Source organism: Bos mutus, chromosome 9, assembly GCF_027580195.1.
Source record: "Bos mutus isolate GX-2022 chromosome 9, NWIPB_WYAK_1.1, whole genome shotgun sequence".
In the NCBI taxonomy this organism is placed as follows: Eukaryota; Metazoa; Chordata; class Mammalia; order Artiodactyla; family Bovidae; genus Bos; species Bos mutus.
Window position 1 is genome coordinate 67,667,316 of NC_091625.1, and position 14,119 is coordinate 67,681,434.

Consider the following 14,119-nt stretch of genomic DNA (forward strand, 5'->3'; position numbering starts at 1 on the left):
GTGGCCAAAGTATTGGAGTTTCAGCTGCAGCATCAGTCCTTCCAGTGAATATTCAGGACCGATTTCCTTTAGGATGAACTAGTTGGATCTCCTTGCAGTCCAAGGGACTCTCAAGAGTCTTCTCCAACACCACAGTTTAAAAGCATCAATTCTTCAGCACTCAGCTTTCTTTATAGGCCAACTCTCACATCCATACATGACCACTGGCAAAACCATAGCTTTGACTAGACAGACCTTTGTTGGTAATGTCTCTGCTTTTCAATATGCTGTCTAGGTTGGTCATAACTTTTCTTCCAAGGAGCAAGCATCTTTTAATTTCATGGCTGCAGTCACCATCTGCAGTGATTTTGGAGCCAAAAAATTAAAGTCTGTCACTGTTTCTACTATTTCCTCATCTATTTTCCACGAAGTGATGGGACCAGATGCCATGATCTAAACTTTCTGAATGTTCAGTTTTCAGCCAACTGTTTCATTCTCCTCTTTCACTTTCATCAAGAAGCTCTTTAGTTCTTCTTTACTTTCTGCCATAAGGGAGGTGTCATCTTCATATCTGAGGTTATTGACATTTCTCCCAGCAATCCTGATTCCAGCTTGTGATTCATCCAGTTCCAGCATTTCCCATGATTTACTCTTCATATAAGTTAAATAAGCAGGGTAACAATATACAGCCTTGACATACTCCCTTCCCAATTTGGAACCAGTCTGTTGTTCCATGTCCAGTTCTAACTGTTGCTTCTTGACCTGCATACAGATTTCTCAGGAGGCAGGTCAGGTGGTCTGGTATTCCCATCTCTTGAAGAATTTTTCACAGTTTGTTGTGATCCACACAGTCAAAGGCCGTGGCATAGTCAATAAAGCAGAAGTAGATGCTTTTCTGGAACTCTCTTGCTTTTTCGATGATCCAACAGATGACAATTTGATCTCTGGTTCCTCTGCCTTTTCTAAAACCAGCTTGAACATCTGGAAGTTCACAGTTCATGTACTGTTGATTGGAGTATTGTTGCCGGGAGTACAAGCCAGGCAACATGTACTGTTGCCTGGCTTAGAGAATTTTGAGCATTACTTTGCTAGCTGTTGATTATATTTAGGCTGAACTACATATATATATAATTTATTGTGTTATCCAGGAAACTGAGAGACTCTGTTTGTAACACTTACGCCAGGACAACAGACAATCTGGGACCATCGCTGGTAAATCAGAGCATATAGTCTTGTCAGCATCTCTTAAAAGTTACCCAACTTACTTGGGCTTCCCAGGTGGTGCTGGTGGTAAAGACCCCGCCTGCCAGTGCAGGAGCCTTAAGAGATGTGGGTTTGATCGCTGGGTCAGGAAGATCCCCTGGAGAAGGGCATGGCAACCCACTCCAGTATTCTTGCCTGGAGAATCCCATGCACAGAGGAATCTGGTGGGCTACAGTCCATGGGGTCTCAAATAGTCAGACACAACTGAAGCAACTTAGCACACAAACTTACAGTAACATAACCAACATATACTTAAGTGAATTGTTTCACTGAAGGGTAGAAGATTGACAAACAGTTGGCATTTGGGGTTCATTCAGTTGGATTTCCAGTAGAATTTCTGAAGTTGTTACATATTTTATTTATATCAAATAATCCACTTCCAGAGAGACACAATAAAAAATCTATCTTGAGAAAGATGTGATCAAAAGGAAAGAATTAAATAGAAAATGAAGCCATTTATTGCCACTTGCTTCCTTTTTCTCATTAGTAAAGTTAATAATTTGAATTATTTGGTCATTTTGACCCCTAAAATGAATGCATCTAGGTAAGCCCAGAAATCAATGTAAATTTTTATTCATTTCTAATTTAAAAATGAAGACTTCAAAAAAATTTTTTGTAATTTAGAGTAGTAGTGGGCCCATTGCCTGTTTCTGTATGGCACCCAAGCTGCGAATGCTTGTTACAGGCAGACTTAGCTAATAGAGAATACTAAACATTTAGCCCCAGTTATGTAAATTTGTGGAGAAGGAAACAACAACCCACTCCAGTATTCTTGCCTGAAGAATTCCATGGACAGAGGAGCTTGGTGGTCTACAGTCCATGGGGTCACACAGAGTTGGACATGACTGAAGTGACTTTGTACCCATGCATGTAAATTTGATACCTTGACAAGAATCCCATTCTTCTCATTATTATATCAGTTTTCCATTAGTAGATTATTATAAAACCATTTATACTTGATTAATATTCTGATTTGAATTCCTTCAGCCAAAAATGTTTGAAAATTTCTTTCTCTTTCACTGCATGAGTTTGATTTTGCCTCTTGACCTACAAAGCCTGCAATGTTTACTATCTAGCTCTTTGCAGGAAAGTTTTTTAACCCCTGATCTATTGACTTTTGCTATCAATTTTGTTTCCTTCACAACAACACACACACAACAACAACAATTTCAAGACATGACTTACTACTAATCTCCTTTGCATTGTCATTGTTTAAATTCAGGTGTGCCCCTGGCTATGCTGGCAGCCCAAGCAGCCCTGGAGGCTCCTGCCAAGAATGTGAGTGTGACCCCCATGGCTCACTGCCTGTCCCCTGTGACCCTGTCACGGGGATCTGCACGTGCCGACCCGGAGCCACGGGGCCGAAGTGTGACGGCTGTGAACAGGGGCATGCGCGCGAGGGCATGGAGTGTGTTTGTACGTATACTAACTTGATTATTGGTTCTGGGAGCTTGGTTCCATTTCTATCTCATTTCCAGTGAGAAAGACTGATTTTTTTTTTTCTTATTTTTCAATAGCTAGTGTTTCCCTTGTTTTTCAATAGCTACTGCTACTCTTCATTCTCCCTGACACTTTCTGTCCACCTTCTGCTGTTTGCCTGCTGTTTTGTCTCCATCCTGCTGAGCCAAGAACAGCTGAGAAAATCCTCAGCATGCTTAGTCAGTTCATTGAAGACCTACAGCAAAGTTCCCGGAGGCAGATTCTATTTTATTTTGCCCATCTAAGAGTTTGCAGTTTGACCTAAAGCTGACATTGCCTTTGTGATGGATTAAAGGTCTGGGTTTGTTAAATTTCTTTTAGAATCCTCTCGAATTTGTAATCAAATGGACAGGGACTATAACCCTTGAAGTACAACTGGCTTTTCTGAGTTTACAGAAATCCATGGGCATCCTTCTTCTTAACTTTCCCTTGCACTACAGAACCTGGAAGCAGTGACAATGAACTCAAGGGTTTCTACTCACATGTTTCCCTTTGTTTTAATAACTGCTTCTGGATTCAATAATGCCATCCTGAGTGTACATTGACTATCAGTATTAAATATAATTCTTAGATCTTATATAATCTGAAAAGGTTATTCATAAATACAGGGAGGACCATTATACTGTGGTATATTCTTTTCCTTGAGGAAATTTACAATATTGGTCTTAATTCTTTCTAACAAATATAAGTAGAAATTATTTAAGTGCTTTTTATTTCAATATTTACATATTTTAGTGTATTTACATATGCTTGTATTTCTGGTTTTAACATCTTGTGTGTGTCTGAAGTTTAATAACATTTTCACTAGAATTTTTGTTTGTGCTCTAATTTTATAAGTTACCTCAAAACTAAGCCTGGCTTTTTAGATCTGCCAAAAGGTAAAGACTGGGTATATTTGGGAATATAATTTTTAAACTTCTTCTTTTCTGTGTATTTCATATTGCATTTAAAATAAAAATAAATGTGAAGTTTGATGGGAGGAGATAAAGTGTAATATGTAATATACATTTACATTATCATATTCAGTTATTGGTATATACATATTCACTCTTCTTAAGTAAAATGGCATATTTTAATGATAATTGCATGGACTTCCAGTATAATACAACTGGTTTTAATATTGTTATTAAAGTTAACTATTAACATGGAGATGTTCAACTAAATAATATATATTCATAACCTAAATGTTAATCTAACAGACCTTGAATTTTAAATTAATTAATTTTCTAGGGGTGAGATCAGAAAAATCTGATCTCTTTTTCTATGAGTTAATGGTTTGTTTGCTTTCTATCTTGTTGTATTGATTTCTATGTATGTTTTTGTACCAGTACCATATTCTTTTGATAAATGTAGCTTTGTAGTATAGTCAGGGAGCATGATCCCTCCAGCTCTGGTCTTTCACAAAATTGTATTGACTCTTTGGAGTCTTTTGTTTTTCCATACAAATTTTATAATTATTTGTTCTAATTCTGTGGAAAATGTCATTTATTTTGATAGGGATTGCACTGAATCTGTAGATTGCCTTGCCTAGTATTGTCATTTAAGCAATATTTATCCTTCCAATCCATAAGCACAGTACATCTTTCCATTTTTTGTGCCGTCTTCAATTTTTTTTAATCAATATCATATATTTTTACAAGTAGAAGCCTTTTATCTCTTTAGATTTATTCTTTTTGATGCATTTGTAAATGGGATTGTTTTCTTAATTTCTCTTCTCATAGTTTGTCTTTAGGGTACAGAAACACAACAGATTTCTGGATATTAATTTTGTATCCTGCCACTTTACTGAATTCATTAATGAGTTCAAATAGTTTTTTGCCAGTGTCTTTAGGATTTTCTATATAAAGCATCATGTCATCTGCGAATAGTGATAGTTTTACTTCTTCCTTTCCTTCTTTCTAAATCCTTAAGCTAACTTAGAGCAAGAAACCAAAGAATGGATTCACCTAGTACATTGATCTGCTGGTCCTGTTTTGTCACATATGACTATAGTAGAATTTTATAATGCTCATGAGTGAGAGTGGATGAAGTAGCTTGATTCTGGCAAGAGAATATTTATGTAGTAAGGAAAGTGTCCTCTGATACAAACAAAACTTCAGGTTCTTCAGAGCCTGGAGACCATGTTACTTCAATGAAGAAAAGAGATAAAATAGTGCTGTTAATCTGTGCTGACTATAAAATTAAGATGTTTGTCACGTTTGATAGAAATAAGTTAAAACTCAAATCATTAGTAGCAAGTATTGTACAGTTAGTTCTTCTCTCTTTGGCTGATTCTTTAGAAAAAACAGTTTAATTTGGCCCACATCCTGGATGTGTATATTTTTTTAAAAAATGCACCAGGAAATGATCATTGCAGTATCTCAGGTGAGCCACATATGGGTAGAAAGAATTTATGTACTCTCTGTAGAGTTTATGCTCTTCAGTCAGTCAGTGAGTTCAGTCGCTCAGTCATGTCCGACTCTGTGTCCCCATGGACTGCAGCATTTCAGGATTCCCTGTCCTTCACCAACTCCAAGAGCTTCCTGAAACTCATGTCCATGGAGTCAGTGAGGCCATCAAGCCATCTCATCCTGTGTCATCCCCTTCTCCTCCCACCTTCAGTCTTTCCCAGCATCAGAATCTTTCCAGTGAGTCAGATCTTCGCATCAGGTGGCCAAAGTATTGGAGTTTCAGCTTCAGCATCAGTCCTTCTAATGAATATTCAGGACTGATTTCCCTTAGGATTGACTGGTTGGATCTCCTTGCAGTCCAAGGGACTCTCAGGAGTCTTCTCCAACACCATATTTGAGAAACATCAATTCTTTGGTACTGAGCTTTCCTTATGATCCAACTCTCACATCCATACATGACTACTGGAAAAACCATAGCTTTGACTAGACAGACCTTTGTCAGAATAATAATGTCTTTGCTTTTGAATACACTGTCTAGGTTTGTCATAGCTTTGCTTCCAAGGAGTAAGCATCTTCTCATTTCATGGCTGCAGTCACCATCTGTAGTGATTTTGGAGCCCAAGAAAAGAAAGTCTGTCACTATTTCCATTGTTTCCCCATCTATTTGCCATGACGTGACGGCAAGATTATATGTCATAATCTTAGTTTTTTGATGTTGAGTTTTAAACCAACTTTTTCACTGTCCTCTTTCACTTTCAAGAGGCTCTTTAGTTCTTCTTTGCTTTCTGCCATAAGTGTGGTGTCATATGCATATCTGACGTTATTGACATTTCTCCCAGCAATCTTGATTCCAGCTTGTGCTTCATCCAGCCTGGCATTTCACCTGATGTACTCTGCATGTAAGTTAAATTTAAGCAGGGTGACAACATACAGACTTGATGTACTCCTTTCCCAATTTGGAATCAGTCTGTTGTTCCATGTCTGGTTCTAACTATTGCTTATGCTCTTAACAAATAAATTACCTAGGCATGACCTACACATGATCATTGTAGTATCTCAGGTGAACTGCATATTGTTGGAAATAATTTATATATTCCCTGTATAGTTTATGCTCTTAATTTATTTAGCAAATAATTTTAAATTATGCTGTAAAGAAGTCAGAGAAAATGCAGAAATCATGAAAGAGCTTTCCTTGACTACCTACTTTTCCAAAAAAAAAAAAAAAAACTTGTAGCTGGCACAGATAATTGCCAGTGAGCAAGCTAGGGTTTCAGAATTTTCTGATGACTCAGTGGTAAAGAATCCACCTGCCAATGTAGAAGTCATAGGTTCAATTCCTAGGTCAGAAAGAGTCCCTGGAGAAGGAAATTGCAATCCACTCCAGTATTCCTGCCTGGGAAATCCAACAGAGGAGCCTGGCAGGCTACAGTCCATGGGGTCACAAAAGAGTCAGACATGACTTACTAACTAAACAACTACAAGAAAGGTAGGGCTTTATTGGATCCAAAATATAGTAGTGAATTTCTTGTAGGACACAGCTATTTTATATAGGGACATTTCATTACTATCATGAAGAATTTACACAAATAATCTGTGCCCTTATTAGGAGATACGAGAATTTCTCATAATTATCCAAATTCAACCTACCAACATTATCAACCCCACAAGCCAACTAATACTCAGGCATACCTAACCATTGTGTCTGTCTTCAATCTCAGGCATCCCCTAAAGCCCCTTTCACCCTACATGGTTCAATTCTTTAGCAATTCACCCATATCGAAAGACTACCATTTATCAGAAATGACGGTAAGCACTTAATTTTTGCAACATCCCCACATGTTATTTTTTAACATCAGTGTAATTTTTTAAAACCTGAGTTTAGATGATTTAAGTCACTTCTCCAAGGTTCACCGTGACTATTCAACAGAGTTGTGGTTTGAACATAGGTCTGTCTTGCAAATATTACTTTCTTAACCTCTCCTCTGACTGTTAATCTGAAACACAAAGAGCAAACCTGGTTTCCCCAATATAGTCAACATTAGTTAATTCAATTCATTATTCATGAAATTAAAAGACGCTTACTCCTTGGAAGGAAAGTTATGACCAACCTAGATAGCATATTCAAAAGCAGAGACATTACTTTGCCAACAAAGGTTCGTCTAGTCAAGGCTATGGTTTTTCCTGTGGTCATGTATGGATGTGAGAGTTGGATTGTGAAGAAGGCTGAGTGCCGAAGATTTGATGCTTTTGAACTGTGGTGTTGGAGAAGACTCTTGAGAGTCCCTTGGACTGCAAGGAGATCCAACCAGTCCATTCTGAAGGAGATCAGCCCTGGGATTTCTTTGGAAGGAATGATGCTAAAGCTGAAACTCCAGTACTTTGGCCACCTCATGTGAAGAATTGACTCGGAAAAGACTCTGATGCTGGGAGGGATTGGGGGCAGGAGGAGAAGGGGACGACAGAGGATGAGATGGCTGGATGGCATCACTGACTCGATGGACGTGAGTCTGAGTGAACTCTGGGAGTTGGTGATGGACAGGGAGGCCTGGTGTGCTGCGATTCATGGGGTCGCAAAGAGTCGGACACGACTGAGTGACTGATCTGATCTGATCTGATCTGATTCATTTACTTCTTCTGGGCTTAAAGCCCATGTTCCCTCAAGAAAGAATAAAGATAAGATGGGCTAAAAAAATAAAATGAAAAAAAATTTAATATATGTAAAGTCAATAGGTACATCGGAGAAGGCAATGCAACCCCACTCCAGTACTCTTGCCTGGAAAATCCCATGGATGGAGGAGGAGCCTGGTGGGCTGCAGTCCACGGGGTCGCTAAGAGTCGGACACGACTGAGCAACTTCATTTTCACTTTTCACTTTCATGCATTGGAGAAGGAAATGGCAACCCACTCCAGTGTTCTTGCCTGGAGAATCCCAGGGATGGCAGAGCCTGGTGGGCTGTCATCTATGGGGTTGCACAGAGTTGGACATGACCGAAGTGACGCGGCAGAAGCTGCAGCAGCAGCAGCAGCAGCAGCAGCAGCAGTAGGTACATACATTTTTTTTCCTCTGCTAACCATTGAGACTCTCTAAGATTTAAAACATTGTGGTAGTTATGGTAGATTCTTATTCATCAGAGATTGCCAAGTGAAGTCCTTGCAGTCCCTACATGCAGGTGAAAAGACACATTAACTGGCACTCAGATTTCTTCTTTGTATTTTTTTCCTAATGATACTAATTGGAGACAGCTCTGCAGTGTGTTCTTCCTTTTAGACACTGAGTCCTGAATAGGTCTTATTGGACTTCCCAAATGAGAGCCTCCCCTTAGTGAGTTGCTGTTGCTGCTGCTAAGTCACTTCAGTCGTGTCCGACTCTGTGCCACCCCATAGACGACAGCCCACCAGGCTCCCCTGTCCCTGGGATTCTCCAGGCAAGAACACTGAAGTGGGTTGCCACTTCCTTCTCCAATGTGTGAAAGTGAAAAGTCAAAGTGAAGTTGCTCAGTCATGTATGACTCCTAGTGACCCCATGGACTGCAGCCTACCAGGCTCCTCTGTCCTTGGGATTTTCCAGGCAAGAGTACTGGAGTGGGGTGCCATTGCCTTCTCCACCTTAGTGAGTTAGGTTAATACAAATCCAACCTCTTTTTTCAGCCTCATTCGTAATTTACATGTCATTTTATAAAATGAGACCAACCACCTGCCTTTCTGAAACTTGAGACTGAGCAAGAAAACCATTGTTTATTTAATAGTAAAGTTTTATATTGGAAAACACAACATTTAGATCTGTTTATGTCCTATTTGGGGCTCCCCTGGTGGCTGAGGTGGTAAAGAATCTGTAATGCAGGAGATCAGGTTCAGTCCCTGGGATGGGAAGATCCCCTGAAGAAGGGAATGGCAACCCAGTCCAGCAATCTTGCCTAGGGAATTCCATGGACAGAGAAGCCTGGTGGACTACAGTCCATGGGGTCACAAGAGTCTAGACTAGTAGTTAACACTGAGCAACTCATGTGATATTGAAAATAGATTATGAGTGGTGTAGTAAAATACATTACTCTCTTAAAGAACAGAAATTAAAATTAGTAGCTGTTGGCAAGATGTCATTCCATAAAGAGTGCCTGAAATATTTTATAAATATCAAATTCATGCTTTCTATTTATATTCAATATGTATGAAACATTAGGAATATATCAGCACTTATTTATAGTTACAAATTATCTAAAATATAAAATTTAAGATGATGCTTAAGCAAAGCACTGTGACTGTAGCTATTTTTCTCATCTTTAAAATTAGGGCATTAAGAGTATTCACTTCATAGAATAGAATTTCTGTGAACGTTGGATGAGATAATGAAGTCAAGACACAACATATTGTCTGCCATATAATGGATGTTGTATAGATAAAAGCTATTGTCCCATTATTACATATAGTAGTTTCAAAGCTTCCCGTTGTTTTTTAAAGAGATACACCATACTTGAACTATATTGAAAGTGAAAGTTAAGCAAAACTAACATTGCAAAAGCAATCATGAACTGTTTTTACCTCATAAGGTAAGCCTAGCTAAATATTATAACACACTAACTCTGTAAAATATGCACTTTCCAGACACTTGGTAAAACCCAAGGTTTGAAGTCTTTTCCTACCTTAGTCTTGTTGTTGTTGCTCAGTAATTCAGTTGTGTCAGACTCTTTGCGACCCCATGGACAGCAGCACACCAGACTTCCCTGTCCTTCACCAACTCACAGAGCTTGCTCAACTCCTGTCTGTTGAGTCAGTGATGCCATCCAACCATCTGGTCATCTGTCTTCCCCTTCTCCTCCTGCCTTCAATCTTGACTGACATCAGGGTCTTTTCCAATGAATTGGCTCTTGGCATCAGGTGGCCAAAGTATTGGAACTTCAGCTTCAGCATCAGTACTTCCAAAGAATATTCAGGGCTGATCTCCTTTAGGACTGACTGGTTGATCTCCTTGCAGTCCAAGAGACTCTCAAGGGTTTTCTCCAACATCACAGTTTGAAAGATTCAATTCTTTGGCACTCAGTCTTCTTTATGGTCCAGCTCTCAAATCCATACATGACTACTGGAAAAACCCTAGCTTTGACTAGACAGACCTTTGTTGGCAAAGTGATGTCTTTATATAGATTATTGTCTTTATTTTATTGAAGTGTTGTTGATTTATAATGTCAAGTTAGTTTCAGGTGTCCAGCACAGTGCTTCAGTTTATTGTTGTGGTTCAGACACTAAGTCATATCCAGTACTTTTGAGACCCCACAGACTGTAGTCCACCAGGCTCCTCTGTCCATGGGATTTCCCAGGCAAGAATACTAGAATGGGTTGCCATTTCCTTCTCCAGGGGATCTTCCCAACCCAGGGATTAAACCTGCATCTCCTGCTTTGCAGGCAGATTCTTTACTACTGAGCCACCGTGGAAGCCCATGATTCAGTTTATATATATATATATATATATATATATATATATATAAAATAAAATACATATAAAATATGAATCTTTTTATATTTTCCCTTACAGTTTATTGTTGAGTATAATTCCCTGTGCTATACAGTAGGTCTTTGTTTTAGTTATTTTATTTATACTATTACTTTTAGTAGCCAGCTGTTAGCAAGAATCTATCACAGTAATGCAGAGGCCTTCATATATTATCACTAGAACACTGCAGTACTTTTATACTCAAAGATGATTAGTAATACCAGTTAGTATATATGTTCCATATATATGAGAGCAGGGACAAAATAGTGGAAGTGGTTGATCACTGTAAAGAAAATGAGACTTTCTATAATGAAAGATGATGAAAAACCATCAGTTGACCTTCATTTGCTATTTAATGAATGAGGTTTTGTTTGTTAGACTTGTGATCACCCTCCATCCTAGCCTTTTAAATACCATCCTCCATCTGTCTCTATTTAATCCCCAAGTCCTAATTCCTATTCAAAGACCAGTATGGCACAGTGGCAAAGAATCTGCCTGCCAATGCAGGAAAAACAAGAGACATGGGTTTGATCCCTGGGTTGGGAAGGTCCCCTAGAGTAGGAAATGGCAACCCACTCTATTATTCTTGTCTGGGAAATTCCGTGGACAGAGGAGCCTGGTGGGCTACAGTCCATGGGGTTGCAAAGAGTGGAACATGACCGATCACACACATACATGTCTACTATAGTTTTCTGTAATTAAACCAGGGCATGTTATTCAAATCCAGGCATCAGAGTAGCTATAAAAGTAATTTCTGTTCACACTCCTTTCACCTTTTTCACACCTATTTTGTTTGAGAAACATGTTTTGAGTTTCTTGTTGCCAGTGTCCTTGACCTACGTTCAGGCTAAAAATGTAGAACAGCAACTATCATTGATTCCAGATGATTTTCTTACTGGCTGTCAAGTCTCAGTAGTTTGTGTATCATGTTGCAAAAGCCATTCCATTAATAGATTAAGGAGTTGTGTTGTTGAACTGTCATACAGAAGAGGTGGATCACTATTTAATTTTCAGTCAGGCTTTGTGAGTAAATGCTATTTGATTACAATTTTCACTCTGAAAGATCCAGGAAGTTGATTAACCTTAAAGGAAAATTGATCACAATTCATTAAAGTTAGAAGTCTTATAAATGAGATAGTCTAGTCACCTTCTCCTATTTTATGGTATCTCTGAAACACACCATCTCCTAACGCAAGGAAGCATGCTATTATGAAGTGTTTATAGAGGCGTTGAATTCTGGCTGGCCACATGAAAGTTGTGTGACATTTGATTTGTTAACTTTTCTAAGTCTCATTTCACTATCCATAAAATCCTTGTGCATTAGGTGACAAGTCTAAGCATAAAAAATTCTAGCCATTCTTATCATCATGGTTATCATTTGACTATTTTTTTCAAAAGCATGATATTTTGTGCAGCTCCTCCATTTCTGATGAGATATGCTAAATTCTGGGTTTTTTAATAATTAATTCTAGGCTCTTCAAGTCACAGAAAACCCCTTTTATAATCACCTTATATTTTCTCTTCTCTTTAAGTCCTTCAAATACATTATTTATGGATTTGTAAACACTGTGACTGTAGCTATTTTCCTCATCTTTAAAATTAGGGCATTAAGAGTACTCCATAGAATTTCTGTGAACGTTGGATGAGATAATAAAGTCAAGACACAACATATTGTCTGCCATATAATGAATGTTGTGTAGATAAAAGCTATTGTCCCATTATTACGTGTAATAGTTTCAAAGCTTCCCTTTGTTTTTTGAAGAGATACACCATACTTGAACCATATTGAAAGTGAAAGTCACTCAGTCATGTCTGACTCTTTGTGACCCCATGAACTATACAGCCCATGGAATTCTCCAGGCCAGAATACTGGAGTGGGTAGCTGTTACCTTCTCCAGGGGATCTTCCCAACCCAGGGATCGAACCCAGGTCTTCTGCATTGCAGGTGGATTCTTTACCAGCTGAGCCACAAAGGAAGCCCAAGAATACTGGAGTGGGCAGCCTATCCCTTCTCCAGCAGATCTTACCAACCCAGGAATTGAACTGGGGTCTCCTGCATTGCAGGCAGATTCTTTGCCAACTGAACTATCAGGGAAGCCCAAGAACCATATTGAACTTATTTTAAATATATATTTATGTACATAATTTTATTTAATATTTATATACCTCACAACTTGTCACATGAATAAATTATCAGCCTTATCCAAAATCTACAGAAAATCTTTCCCTCTATTCAAAGAACTAACAGGCAAAAGAAAAAGCCTTTTTAATGGATTTGAAGCCACAGTCTTATTTTAGAAGATATTTATCTGTAAATAATATAGAATAACTGAATTCATTTAATAAGTCTCAAATAAATGCTAATATAAAACTTTCTTCTTGAAAAGGAAAGAGAGGAACATAAAATCCATACCCAGAAACTTTCCTGGTGGTCCAGTGTCTAAGACTCCTTGCTCCCAAGTCAGGGGGCCTGAGTTCAGTCCCTGGTCAGGGAACTAGCTCCCACGTGCACAAAGCTACATGCTGCAACTGAAAGATCCCAGGTGCTGCAACTAAGACCCAGCACAGCCAAATAAATAAATTTAAAAAATTTTTAATCCATATATAACAGACAAGCAATGGCCTTAATGTAGAAGAACTAAATTAAAACACACATTAACACACAGCTTTTTTCTTTTGTTAGAAATGTGTATTTACTCATTTTATCCCTATTTGCTTAGAGTGGACAGTTTTGTATCTTTACCTAAAATTGGTTAATAGGTTTGGCCTTTTTGAAAATATGCAGTGCTCTCATTTCAGCTTCAGATTATTTGGTTTGGATGTAGTGGGTGAATTTTTTGTGACAGTAAGCCAGTGCTTATTATGCATGGGGGACTCTAGTAGAAATGCAATATTTTGTACTAATTGCTAACGGAACGATCTGTAATTTCAGCTGCATGATTTGCCCCTTACATGTGCCCAGCTATAACAATCTGAATTTAGTACTGCATTTGTTAATATTAGACACAAATTTATCCTGACACTTTCATAGGCAAAGCCTCAGAAACATTTAGTCATGTAAAATATAATCATAGTCTTAAAATATTTGCTTTTTGCTCCCATGCATTTCAGGCAGAGTCTCATTTTATAACTTATCTCTATTGCTTAACAGGAGAATGGTTTGGAGAGGTTCCTTGGGAATCTTGATTATATGATAGGTGTTATGAGTAGTTACTGCACCCTTATCAAAGAACAATGTTTATGTAATGTGAATATTCCTTGTCTCTATACACACTTCAGATCTTCCCTATCATACTGAATTAAATGTGGTTTTAATTTGCATCCCATTTCCAGTGTTTGTTGCCAGACATTTCAGACTTTTTGAGGACAAATGAAAGTAGCTTGTGGTGTAAGTTAAATATTTTGTGTCAGGATAAAATTAGCAAACCATTATGTAAAGGGCACGTTTCCCCATGTGTTTGTCTTATAACTGCATGAACTAGACTTGTACAGAAGCTTTGAAAAAACCCCATAGCTGTCGTATTCA

General features: G+C 38.2%; 1 protein-coding gene across 1 annotated transcript in view; it reads left to right on the forward strand.

The window, feature by feature from the left end:
• The window catches only part of LAMA2 (laminin subunit alpha 2), a 707,066-nt gene that overhangs the window by 519,445 nt on the left and 173,502 nt on the right, over positions 1-14,119 (forward strand). Inside the window, exon 32 of the mRNA XM_070376649.1 lies at positions 2,465-2,658. Within this exon, the coding sequence (XP_070232750.1) occupies positions 2,465-2,658 (194 nt within the window). The remainder of the gene's footprint in view (positions 1-2,464; positions 2,659-14,119) is intronic.